Source organism: Spinacia oleracea, chromosome 5 (genome assembly GCF_020520425.1).
Source record: "Spinacia oleracea cultivar Varoflay chromosome 5, BTI_SOV_V1, whole genome shotgun sequence".
Classification (NCBI taxonomy): Eukaryota; Viridiplantae; Streptophyta; class Magnoliopsida; order Caryophyllales; family Amaranthaceae; genus Spinacia; species Spinacia oleracea.
In genome coordinates this window covers 22,840,083-22,853,611 of record NC_079491.1, presented here as the reverse complement: position 1 = coordinate 22,853,611, position 13,529 = coordinate 22,840,083, and the positions used below count along the sequence as shown (strand labels likewise).

At 33.6% G+C, this 13,529-nt stretch overlaps 1 protein-coding gene across 1 annotated transcript; it reads right to left on the bottom strand.

The window, feature by feature from the left end:
- On the bottom strand, positions 1-7,109 carry LOC110806107 (uncharacterized protein At1g28695). The gene is made up of 3 exons (XM_022011748.2): positions 6,776-7,109; positions 6,308-6,697; positions 1-748 (listed from the first exon to the last, which is right to left on the bottom strand). The coding sequence occupies exons 1-3, from the start codon at positions 6,974-6,976 to the stop codon at positions 236-238; spliced, it is 1,104 nt and encodes a 367-aa protein (XP_021867440.1). The 5' UTR covers positions 6,977-7,109; the 3' UTR covers positions 1-235.
- Between the last annotated feature and the right edge of the window lie 6,420 nt (positions 7,110-13,529).

Genomic DNA, 13,529 nt, shown 5'->3' with positions numbered 1-13,529 from the left:
TGTTGCTAATAATGTTGATTTTTTTATATATGACAATAACTATAACTATGGAGTATAACTATATGTGATATACATCCTCACAATATTAACTATGTTAACACTGATCATTTTATATGAACTAAGAACTTACGTTTGTATAAGAAAAAGTACACAAAAAGATTTAAAAAAAAGCTTATGACCAACGTAACTTTTTATCTTTGTGAATAGTAAACTCAAAGTTCCACGAAAATAAGTGTTAACCATTCTTATGCCACGACTTAATGCATTCAATATGTGGGGACCATTGAAGAGAATTAGTTACATTAGCCGGAGCTACTTTGAACCAAGCCCAATCATGAAGAACCCTCCCCAAGTCGGCCACCTTGGCACTAATAAACCGACAACAATTGGCATGGACTGTGATAACAGATGGAATATCTCGACTTACTTGACAAAACCCACTAAAAAATCGGGTATCAAGGAATCGGGACTTGATACCCATATTAGTAAGTACACCTTGCCATATCATTCTTTGTAAAACATCTTGCTCCTTTAGTCCGGTAGAGTTATCCTTCAATCCGTACCATTTTTCGAACAACTCGATGGTTTTATTGTTGGATTTTACAAAGTAAAAACCGGTGTTGATTGGATTCCGAGTAGAAAACGGGTTGCCATTGAAACCGTCAGTACTAAATTGGATGTCAAAATCTCGAGTCTCGTTTGTGGTTAGAACTTTGAAGGGGTTCCTAAGCCATATAACATCTGTATCCTGGTTCATAACATTCACATACATTTTTTTATTAGTCCATTACATGCCAAACACTCAAACCCCACAAAAGACTTTCACTCTTTTTCAGATACTTGCTTGCTCGATTTCACATGAATGATAATTCGTAATATAATAACAAGGGAATATTAATTATATTTTTATATCATAATTTAAAAGCGTATATAAAATACTTTATCAGTTCTTTTTAGATGACACAATTGTCCATTCACGTTTGGTAATGTACAATTTCAAACATTAAATATCTTCAATTATTAATTATACCAATTGCTTGTTGGTTCAGTGGTGATTGGGGCTGAACTTGGTAGGGAGAACTCGTGTTCGATCCCCCGCAACAACAATTGGGAGGGGAATGGAACCTAACCACCCAGAACTCGCCCCGAATCCGGATTAACCCTAAGGGTGAAACGGGTGCTAACACCAAAAAAAAAAATCTTCAATTATGAATATGAACCTTTTTTTTTATATAAAAAATTAATATTTAAAAAATATTCATTACAAATCTAATAAAACTACACATGACACAAATATGTTTTTTCTTAAGTACAAATCATAAAAGAAAGTCAAATGAACTTATATGAACATTGTTAACGTGTCAACTAATAAAAACGGAGGAAGTATGTAAGAAGACTAAAATGGTATTGGTCGTAAAAGTATATTTTGAACATCAAACTTCACAGTGTTGGCTTACACGGAAGTATAAATAAAGATAAGATAAAGATATATTTACAGATCACACGATAACCCCTTCCATAAAAGTAAGGAAAACTTAAAGTTCATAAATTATAGAAGATTAAAATTCAAAGTGTGCTCCTTCAAAGTTGAAGTTCAATATAATGGATTAAATCCTACTTTTATCCTCCATGACAAACACAATGCAGTAAGTACGTAGTAAAATGACAGATTGCCACATAATTAAGCTTATTCAATTTTTTTTTACTTTTTCCAGCTTTCTTTTTTTTAGAACTAAAAACAAAAAATTATGGAAACCACAAAAGAGTTCATAATTAAACCTAAATCATATGACTTCAAATACCATTAAGAAAGTGATAATGATACAGAACGACCTCTCAAATAATGAGTAAGTGAAATTAGCTTTATAGGTTAGTTAGCCTAGCTACGTATGTATAGACTTGAGCCAATTTCAAACATTTCACATCTAATAGAATTCGCGCCTGTAACGTCTAAGTCGCAAAGTGAGTTTCCCATAAACATCATTAACTTGTGTTTAATTGGTTTCTAATAATGCACTGAAAAAGGTAAAATCACACGACCCCCTAAAAAAACTCAAAAAAAAATGAAAGGTGAAATTCTTTAGAAATGTACTTATTTATTTATCAATCTTCTTTTTTGTGAAGGTACTTTTTTTTTTTTTTTTTTTTTTTTTTTTAATCTAATACAAGTATTTCAATATTTAACTATTGAGACAATGTACTGTCCCTAGTCCTACGCAATGGTGTTAATAAATTAAGATTACACATTCGCAATGGTGCTAATATAAGACAAACTAGATTTTATTTCATGCGATACACGAGTGATATAATTTTAAAAATTTGTTATTATCTGTAATGATATAAATTTTTTGAAACTAACATAAATGAATACCCCATTCGATCTTGAATGTTACTTATCTTTCCGTATTGGTTTGTTTTTTTATTATGCCATTTTGAAATCTTTTTTTGTTTGTTCTATTTATCCCTATTATATCCTTATAAATATACAAATAGCTAACTTGTTTGCTGTCAAATATGGAGTACACCTTTATCCCCCATTAAATCCTTAATTAGTTTATCTCTCTTACCTACATGAGTTAGATTCACTTGACAAGTGTACTTATATTAAATTGTCTTAAATTCCAAAAGGAAATCACATTCAAGACGTAGGGAGTAAATAAATATCGAACCCATATATGGACAATAGTGTAGTGATTAGTTCCAAAAATATGATTATACATATTTTTAGGAATTGAAATTTCCTCTTTCATATATACTACCTCCGTTTCAGAAAGTTCTTTACGCTTTGGAAAATGTGCCCAAAGTATAAAAAGTTTGACCGTAAATTCTCACCATTATATATATCAAAACGTTACATGTAAGATCTTGTTAGATTGGTCTCGTGATGTATTTTCAAAATATCAAATTTTTATAATTTTTTCACATACGAAAATGGAAATATTAGTAGTTAAATATTGCATTGGAGTCCGTGCAAATAGTAACTGTAAAGATCTTTTTGAAACGGGGGTAGTAAGTGTTTACCAAGTGTAGAGTAAAGTTCCGTATATCTATCTATATAATTAAAGTAGAGTGATGGTTAATGAGAGGTGAGCAAACACCCAATACTTCTTTCTCACATATGTCACGTCAATGGCCACGTCATATTCATTCAAAAGGCAACTAATCAATTTACAACTTTAATGCTTCAATAAAGCACTAATCAAGCAAGGAAAAAAAAGAGCATTCAAACTAACAATAAAAGGAAAAATAACCATTTACCAAAAAGGAAATACCAAATTTGGCATTTAACAGAATGGAATATAAATACAAATAAATGAGGAAAAAAATAATGGCATAAATATTTTTATAATGGAAATTTGAATAACATAAGTATAATGACTGACTATTTCGAAACAAATCTTCAAAAATTATGAATTAAATTGAAAAATAATTCGAACCAAATAACAAATATAGAAAACGCCATTTTTTAATTTTGCATTTGATGTATATTTAATCAGTTTAATAAAAAAATGTAGGTACTTCAGTTAAATGGTTAAACAATACAATTTATAACCTAGACTACATTATTATAATTAACTGACATTTTATCTTAGACATCTACCAACATTTCAATTGTCTAACATCATTAAAAAACTCTCATATAGACCAACATAGATATATCCCGATTTATTAATGTCATAACTACTCCCTATTTGTGTTATTACTTTTATAATGTACAGAGTAACAACATTTCAAATTTAACGCACTATTTTTATTTATTTTCTAATTTTATAGAAATCCCGTGCATTAGCACGGGACCATACTAGTTTTTAATTACTTTTGAGGGGAGGGCTCATTACTTAATATAGTTTGATTGTTGATTGAGTGACCATCATAATTTTGTCCACATGGTTTACATAGTCATTAATGCCTAATTTAATTATGCTAAAATGCATATACCGTCAACTTACGCTAAAAGATGCACAATTGGAGTAAGAGTTTTAATTTAATTCTTATTTTAGAGTGCCACATTTATTGCTACTCCAAGCCTATGACAATCTCTTTGGATCTCACAAGAAAGCTCTATTGTTACCCCCCAAAAGTACAATAAAAAAATTAATAACAATTTGTTACAAATTCTTAGTCCCCACGTCATTCCTTGTTTGACTAAGTAGTATTTTAATTTGTGATTTTTTTTAATTTGTAGGGAAATGATATTGTGAGTTTCAAAGTATAATGTGAGTAAATTAACTAAATCAGCTACTTTCCTTTCAAATTGTTTTGACATTAACCTAATAAGTCATACAGTATAAAATTAATTTTGAGGTTTCAACCATCAATTTAAATTTCTGATTGAATTGATCTTCTAATATGTATTTGAGTCAGCGTGACACAAAGGTCACGACTTCAAATTTCATCGACCCCTCCTTTCAAAGTGTGATATTTTGGGTTGGATATAAAAAAGACTATGTTGCATTCATATTTCAAGTCCTATGAACCTCCATGGGAAGGAGCATAATAGAGTATAAATCTAATCAAAAGGTCTTGCATGCACAAAGTGTACAATAAATTTATTGTACACCAACATAACTTTTACCTACTTTTCTCTAACTTTTATATTATTAAAAAAAAGTCAATAGATAAACATCTTAAAGTGTTAAATGATTAATCTAATATATATATAAAGGAGGCATATTTGCTGAATTATTAGAGCGCCACATAGGATTACTAATGGTTTCGGCCAATGAAAAATAAGATTTCTAATTTATTTTTGAATTAAAAAAATCGATTGCCACGTAGATAATTAATTAGGTGCCACATAGATATTTTAATTAATTAATTACTAATATATACAATTCCATCTAAAATCAAACACTATAATAATTAAAAAAATAAATCTAAAATAAAATTGATCCAAAATTAAACACTAATCTAAAATAAAATAAATAAAATTCAATTTAAAAATCAAACATTAATCCAATAAGCATATTTGCTGAATTATTAGAGCGCCACGTAGGATTACTAATGGTTTTGGCCAATGAAAAATAAGTTCTACTTTATTTTTGAATTAAAAAAAATCGATTATCGCGTAGATAATTAAATAGGTGCCACATAGATATTTTAATTAATTAATTACTAATATATACAACTCCATCAAACACTCTAATAATTAAAAAGTAAATCTAAAATAAAATTCGTCAAAAATCAAACACTAATCAGAAATAAAAAATAATTTAAAATCAAATATTAATCCAATATTAGAGCGCCACGTAGGAAATCTAATGGGTTCGATCAATGAAAAATAAAATTTCAAAATTAATTTTGAATTAAAAAAGTCGAGTTCCACGTAGATAAATAATTAAGTGTCACGTAGATATTTTAATTAATTAATTATTAATATTATGCATATACAATTTCATCCAAAAACAAACACTCTCATAATTAAAAAAATAAATCTAAAATAAAATTCAATGCAAAATCAAAAACTATTCTAATCTAATACCAAATATATAAAATTGGTTTCACAAAAAAAAAAAATATATAAAATTGGTATATACATAAGAGTTTTATTTAAACTTAACCATTTAATAGAAACCGTGCATCGCACGGGCTAAAATCTAGTTTTATAATATTATCAGTGATGTTGAAGAAAAATATTGTTTATTAAAATAAAAAATTCTATCACTAAAAAAAATAGATAACTTTTACATATATAAGGGTAACTTTAAATATTTTACGTCAACTTTAATTTTGGTGTACAATATTTATCGTACACCCCATGTAAATAAGAATTAGTGAAATCTAATTTACTTATTTTTTAAGTTGGAATAAGAGGTATACCGAATCGCTTAGCAATTTCCTTCTTTTGTTCAAGGGCATTTTCGGAGGATTCCCGATTAGGGTCTAATTAAGCCCTACAAATAATCTAAACAACTAAGTACTTCCCTTGCTACATATACACCAATTCTGGTATTATCTTAGTTTATGTATTTCTTCCCATTTCTCAACAAACCAGTTTATTAATTTTATTATAATTTCTTGTACCCTGTTTTTCGAATTTGCAGGAGATTTATACCCAGGAAATGAGAAGGGGTTTGATTGATATAAGAAGGTGGGGTGTTCTTAGAGGAGAAGAAACCAGGAGAAAGAAAGATAAAGCTTTTGGAAAATTTTGAATGCACCTCGATAAAGGAAATACTGTTAATGGTAATACGAAGTATTTGGTAATTAAAAATATTAATCCCAACTCCAAAAAATCAAAAGAAAAATCAGAATCAAGTTATTTATGGAAATAAATCCCATAAAGTAAATAAAAAAGAAAACGTACCGTAAAAATAAAGTTGTATCCTTTTTGAAGGATATGAGTCAAAAACAGAGTCCTTCTCCACATCATTTTGATGAAATCAGCAGACATGAAAACTTTCTCCCCCATGAAATCAACACCGTCTGTTTGAAGACGATAACAATGAAGGCCACGATAAACACAGCGTTCGTACGCCGTTTGATCAACAGCCACAATAATAAGATGGTTAACAAGCTCTCTTGTTCCTTCCCCTGCCCAAAACCCCTCTAAAAACAAATCAAGCATATTCGGCATTACTTCACCTTCCACATACGCCCTATTTATCACTGCGATTATTACTGTTTTATTGTTCTTCATTGATGCTTTCTCTAATGCTTCTTCTAGCTTGTCTTGATGCAATGCTGTCGTCTCAGCCTGTGGAATGCAACAACGAAACCAATGAATGACAAAATTAGACTTAAAATACCAAAACAAATTGATATGATACTTTACCTCATTCACATTCTGATGAGAAAGAGAAGGGCATTGGAGTAATTTTGAAGTGAAGAGTGATTTAGAGGAGGTAGAAGAGAGGTAGGACATAGAAAAAACTCCGGCGATTAGGAGAAGGAGAAGGGAGACATTTTTTAAGGAATGAAGATATTGGTTTTTGGTGGAATCCATTATTGAGAGATTAGGGGTTTGTGTTTCCATGGGAGTTTAATTAATTAGAAGAAGAAGAAAAAATAATAATACTACTGTAATGAAGAAGGGAGTGATTTTCGGGTGGGGAAGTCATGCAGGAAACATGAGTCATTAAGGTTCTATACTAAAACAGTAAAAATATACTATATATCTATAATCGATAACATAAATATATAGATAGCTAAGACACAAAGCTTTTCTTAAGTCTTAACTATCGTGATTCATGTTAAGTACCTTAACGGGTACACAATTACCATGAGTCAATGACTCATTATATTGCAGCCTTTTTTTTTTTTTTTTTTTGACGGGCTATTGCAGCCTATTAATATTTAATGTGTATTGCTATTCGACGTCCGCCCACGCTAAAATCTCCCTAATATGTATAGCGAAAGTACAGAACTACCCTTATATTTTTTTTACCCCTCGCTTTCATTTTTTTTTACCCTTCTCACCTCACCTTTCCCTCACCTCTCTCTCATCCCCCCCTCCCCACCAATCTGGATGCCGGAAAATCGCCGGAAAAATGAAATTCCGACGAGAATTTTTTTTACCTTTTTATAATTCACCGGAAAACTGATATTCATACCTGTTTCTTCATAATTCGCCGGAAAACTGAAATTCTGGAAAACGTTAGTATCTTCATAATTCGTGTGAGAGTTCGCGGTGTTTATAGTCGAGGAAGTTGTCCCGGAAAATCGCTCCCGGAAAGCTCGTAAGCTTCAATGGAGGAGGTAAAAATGGTGTTTTTTTTTATTTATTTTATTCATTTCTGGCGCACAAGATTTGCACCGTTCACATGTACCTGCCGCACGGAATTTGCGCCAGTTCCATGGAATTTGCGCCAGTTCCATGAACCTGGCGCAAAATTTGTGCGCCAGGTCCATGGAACTGGCGCAAATTCCGTGCGCCAGGTCCATGGAACATATGCAAATTTCGTGCGCCAGGTAAGGATCGGAGATGGGACGGCGGAGATGGGGCGGCGTTGAGGGCGGCGGAGATGTTTATAGCCGGCAAGAGGAAGGGAGGGAGAGAGCAGAGAAGGAGAAGGCTCATGAAGGAGGGGGGGTGAATTTGAATTTAAAGGGTAGAATCGTACTTTAACGTAATAAATCAGGGCGTTATTAACGGAACAGGGCGTCGAATAAAAATCCCCTATTTAATACCATGAGTATATTAATGGATGACATAAATATATAGATACAATACTATACAAGTATATATCTATGTATTTAATATAGTATCTTGTAGATTGCTATATCTATTACTATATACTAAAAGAGACACTAGGAATGACACGCGTCATTTCCTGGTGCGATTTTTTCCCGTCAAAATGTATTTTTTATTTTTTTACTTTAATATAAATAAATTACATTATGTTTTTTTAGGAAAACTAAGATAAAAATATATTTTTAATTACTATAGATGTGTACTGCATAATATATTATTGGAGGAAAGCTAAATCAATATTATTTTTTCCTTTATGATATAATTTTATTTATGTATTATTATAACTTTTTAATCTGATAAGAAATATAAAAAATATTGACAAATGAACTTCTAATGTTGGTCTACTATTAATAATATAATACATGGTAACTGGTAAGTAAGAATGTTAATTAAAATAATAATACATGGTAAGTAGAACTGTAGGCACGAAAAAATTATTAACGTGCCACGTTGGATATAAGTCGGGTCAAAAGTCAAAGCATTGACTCGATAGTTATTTGACGGTCAATTAAAATTCATTAATTTGGGTGAACAAATTAAGTTAGCCTATTTTAATTATTTTATTCAAACTCGTTTATTATAATGGTTAAAACCTAATAAAATAGGTCAAAACTGTTATAAATTGGTCATTGCAGCCAAGTCCAAACAAAAAGGCCCAGTGTACATGCATCAAAACCCTAAAGCTCTATCCAACTTATAAATAGAGCTATCTACTTCATTTGCAAGGGGAGAGGAGAAACAGACGGCAAACCTAAATCTCTCACATATTCTCCTGCCAGTCAAGTCTCACCAAACTCTCTCTCTCTCTAGAAGAAGAACAACAAGCATTCAAAAAGGCGTGCAGTTCCATTCTAGAAGATCAACCTTGGACGAGATCAAGCCCGAAGGCCCTTATTCAAGAAGATCAAACCCGTCCGCGAGCAACATCAAATTGACATCAAATCATCCCGGTGGAAGAAGAACAACAAGCATACAAAACTGACGTGCCGTTCTATTCTACATCAACATTCTTGAACGAGATCAAGCCCGAAGGCCCTTATTCAAGAATCAAACCAAATCAGTTCGCGGGCCAAATCAAACAAGTCCGTGAGCCAAGTCAAATTCAAAGTGGAGATCGAATCAGATGAGCAAATATTTAGAGATTGTACCCATAAACTTCAAAAATAATTAAAATATATTTTGTTCACATATTTTGATTCTCTTATTTTTGCAGACTCTAAAAATTGTGTTTACAAATTTGGCACGCTCGGTGGGACAATTTCTACCTCTCATCTCTTTCTCCACAATCAAAATACGCATGGCGATGAAGAAACAAGATCCAACCATGGCGGCCAAGAAAAGGTCCATTCGATTTGATCCAGCCTTATCGTCGCGAATAAACCCAGAAGGTGGCTACAAATGCAATAAGTTTTTCCCTCCAACATCAATCCAGGATCCGTCACATGAGCCAAAAAATGGAGCGGTTCAAGGTCCATCACAAGATCCAATCAATGGAGCGGTCCAAGATCCGTCAAAGGAGTCCATCAACAGAGTCGTCCACGGTCAGTAACGTGAGCCAACCAATGGAGCAATAGACGTCGTCGATGTAAATGTCATGGCAATTGAAGAAAACACCATTGAGGAAGAATTGGCGAACATGAAGAAGCTCCTTGAAAAACTTGTCAAGGACGGTGAAGAGCAAGAAGCCCAAATCAAACGCCAAGATGAACAAATTTCCAATTTGACCAAGAAGCTTAAAGAACGTCCAGCTGGTGACAAAGTGTTGATAAAGGTTTCACCAATGAAAGGAGTGATGAGATTTGGGAAGAAGGGAAAGCTTAGCCCAAAATATATAGGCCCATATGAGATCTTAGAACGGATAGGGAAGGTAGCGTATAGACTAGCCTTGCCCATGGATTTGCATAGAGTGCATAATGTGTTTCATGTGTCCCAATTGAGGAAGTATGTCCCGGATAAGTCTCATGTACTGCAACCGGAGACCATAGAGTTAGACCAAAGTTTGACCTTCGAGGAAAGACCTGTCAAGATACTTGATAGCAAAGTGCGTAGCACTCGAACTAAGGATGTTAAGATCGTAAAAGTGTTGTGGTCTAACCAAGAGTCTGAGGAAGCTACCTGGGAAGCGGAGGAGGAAATGAGAAAGAAATATCCCGAGCTTTTTCCCGAGGTTAGTTGAGTTACGGGGCCGTAACTCGTTTTCTTTAAGGGGGGTAGAGTGCGGTAGAATTTCGCGCTTTTTACCTTATTTACCCAATTTACCCTTAAGGATAGGCTTGAATCGTTGTTTCCAGTGAAGTTTCACTGTTTATTGTCATGTTGAATTACTTAAAGAGTACAACAACTAAAACTTTTTGCAAAGAAAACGCACTAAAGTCTCAAAATAGTCTCAAGTTTAGTTTTAAAATCGTGATTTCCGTGCCCAAGTTTCGGGACGAACCTTCTTTTAAGGAGGGTAGAATGTAATACCTCGTATTTTTCTATTATTATAAATATATTTTATTATATTTATAAAGCATTTCGTTGTATTTTTACAAATTAATTTCATTTGAGAAGAATTAAATGCACTTTTATTTTTAATTAATTTAAATATTAATTATTTCAAAAACCGTATTTTTATTAAATAAGTTCAAGGAATTTATTTAATCCGGAAATGTTGGGTCGTATTTCAAAAACGAATTTAATAAACTTAAAGCGCGATCGTTTTGTTTTAATTAAACCCAACAAAGCTTGCAAGGAAATTAATGAACTAAGCCCGAAAGCAAGCCCAACTAAAAATTACCCTAACCTAACCCACAAGGGAGAGAAAACCTATAAATAGACCCTCTCATTAAACCCTCACAAATTTTCAGCACTCCCTCTCTCTCCTCACTTTCTCTCTCCTTGCGACACCCTTCCCTCTCCTCTCGTCCGACCCCTTTCCTTGCAGCGCAAGGCACGCTGCCGTGCCATGTGTGCTCGCCCAGCCTCTCGCGTCGTGCCTCGCCCCGCAATCCCGCAGCGCAGCGCCCTTGCTGTGGTGCTGTGTCGCGTGCCCCTTCGTGCCCAGCCCCGTGCGCGCAAGCCCTCGCTGTCTCTCTCTCTCTCTCTCGTCGACTAGCCCCGCAACGCAACGCCCTCGCTGCTGCCGTGTGTCGCGTGTGCGTCGTCCCGCCCAGCAGCCACGCGAGCTCGTGCCCGCTCGTCGCTGTGTTGCGCGTTGAGCGCCTGCCTGTCCCTCTCGCCCTCGTCGCGTGCTCGTGCGCACTGCTGCTGCGGTGCGTGCGTGTTTTTGTTGTTGTTGTTGTTGTTGTTGCGTTTATTGTTCGACGCACACGCACACAACACAATTAATTGTTGTGTGCGTGTGTGTTGTTGAATTGGGACAATCAAATTATGTTTTCAAAAATATTAATTTTCGGTTTTAAATTGATTTAATTATTGTGATTGAGTTTAATAGGGTTAGCATTGTGTTTTAATTAAAGAGATTGGTTTTGATGATTTAAATTATGATTTTCAGATTTTTTATGTTATAAAGTGTGGATTTTTGAAGTCAAAACATGTTTTCGGATTAAACTATTGCTAGGGTTTTGGTTTCAAATTGATTAAGCAATTGATTTACATAATTTAATGTCAATTTAAATTATGGGAATCAATCAAAATTTTCAGAATGTTTATGAGCTTTAAAAAGTTGGTTTTTAAGGGTTTTAAAGCGAAAAAGTCAATGTTTTTATACTAGGACTTGAGTTGACTATTTGAGACTATTAAATTACCAATTAATGAATGATTTTTAATTAAACTAAGGGTTTTAGTTTCTTAAATAGTTGCTGGAAATTTAGTAAATATAGATAATAATTTAGTTCTCTTATTTTGTTTTATAGGAGTTGATTTCTATTGAGTCGTGATTCGCACAGTGGCCCCCGTACTTAGGTATTCCAGGTACGTACAAGACTAGGGTGACCACCCATCCCTTGAGGACTTTGTGAAGTGTATTAAATGCGAATCATGTGAACTTATGTTATTATGAATTCATGTTTGATGATTGGGAATGAATATGTTATTATGAATTCATGTTTAATGTTGAGAACAAGCATGTTATTATTATTGTTGAATCTATGTGAACGAGCATGTTATGAATTGAATTATGCTTTATAGATTCTGTTGAACTATCATGTTATGGACTTTTATAATCGTTGAATTATGTCAAGCATGTTGTTCAAGTTGGTTTGCATGTATGAGTATTGCGCATGCAAGTTGTTATTATTATTATGCTATAGTACAGGATGTCTAGCATAATTATTGAGCCAGTCGAATATTGCCAGTGAGCAATATATATTCTACCAAAAGGGTAGGATATGTTAGAGAGTCTATGTGAATTGAATTAAGGACAATTCGTGCTAAGGGCACACCCCGCTTGTTAATAGGCAATGTCGGGTTATCTCAAACAGTGTTTTTGAGAAGGAACAATGGGAGTAATTTCACTTGAGTCTTGTTCAAGTCCTAAAGAAGTAAAATATTAAAGAGTCATTGTTGAATTGTTGAATTGTTTGTATGTTGTGTCTTGAGTCGCCTTGAACATAATATACTAATTAACGTAAAGTGTAACCCAAAGAGCTTCAAAACTCTTGGAACGTATATACCTTGAGTATGAACAATGGGGGGAGTCTTGCCGGAAACTTGTACTCCTAGAATGATACAAGACGTTGTTTCATTCTTCTTTTATGCCGTTGTGCATTGGAATTCCTGTCGGTATGGGCCGACTGTCGGTAGTAGCCCGACTTATTTTGGTGTATGGTTGGCTCCCATCACCCTTTCTTTCCTTTTGAGGATACTTTACTTTACCCGTTCGAAACTACTTTTTATTAATCTGTGAGTCAAGAGTCGTGTCTCGTGTCGAGTCTTGTCTCCATGTTTACTCGTTTATTTTATGGCTTTTGCATGTGGATTATTTAATTGTCGAGTGAAGCATGTTAGGATAGAATGTTATTCTAGCTTGTCCGTACTCAGCTTTTGCTGACTTCGTGCTTCATGTCTTCTGGTCATGGCCTTCGCCTTAATGACCCTATGATTATCCATCAATTGCATTTGCGTTGTTGGGGAGTAGATTTTCAATAAAGCAGGTTTGTAGAGATAACTTGCGGGAGAAGTTATCATGGGATTCGAATTGAGAGTTTTATGTTTCCGTAATTTGTAAACTCTATTTCTATTTATAGTCATGTCTAATACTACTATTTTCAGTTAATGGATTTCAAACGATTTGTTTTAGTTGGGGCCTCAACGGTTCCAACTTGTTTTAATGACCATTAACTACTTATTTAATGTGTTTTGAAAGTTAGTTATTTCCGCTGCGTAATTCTGG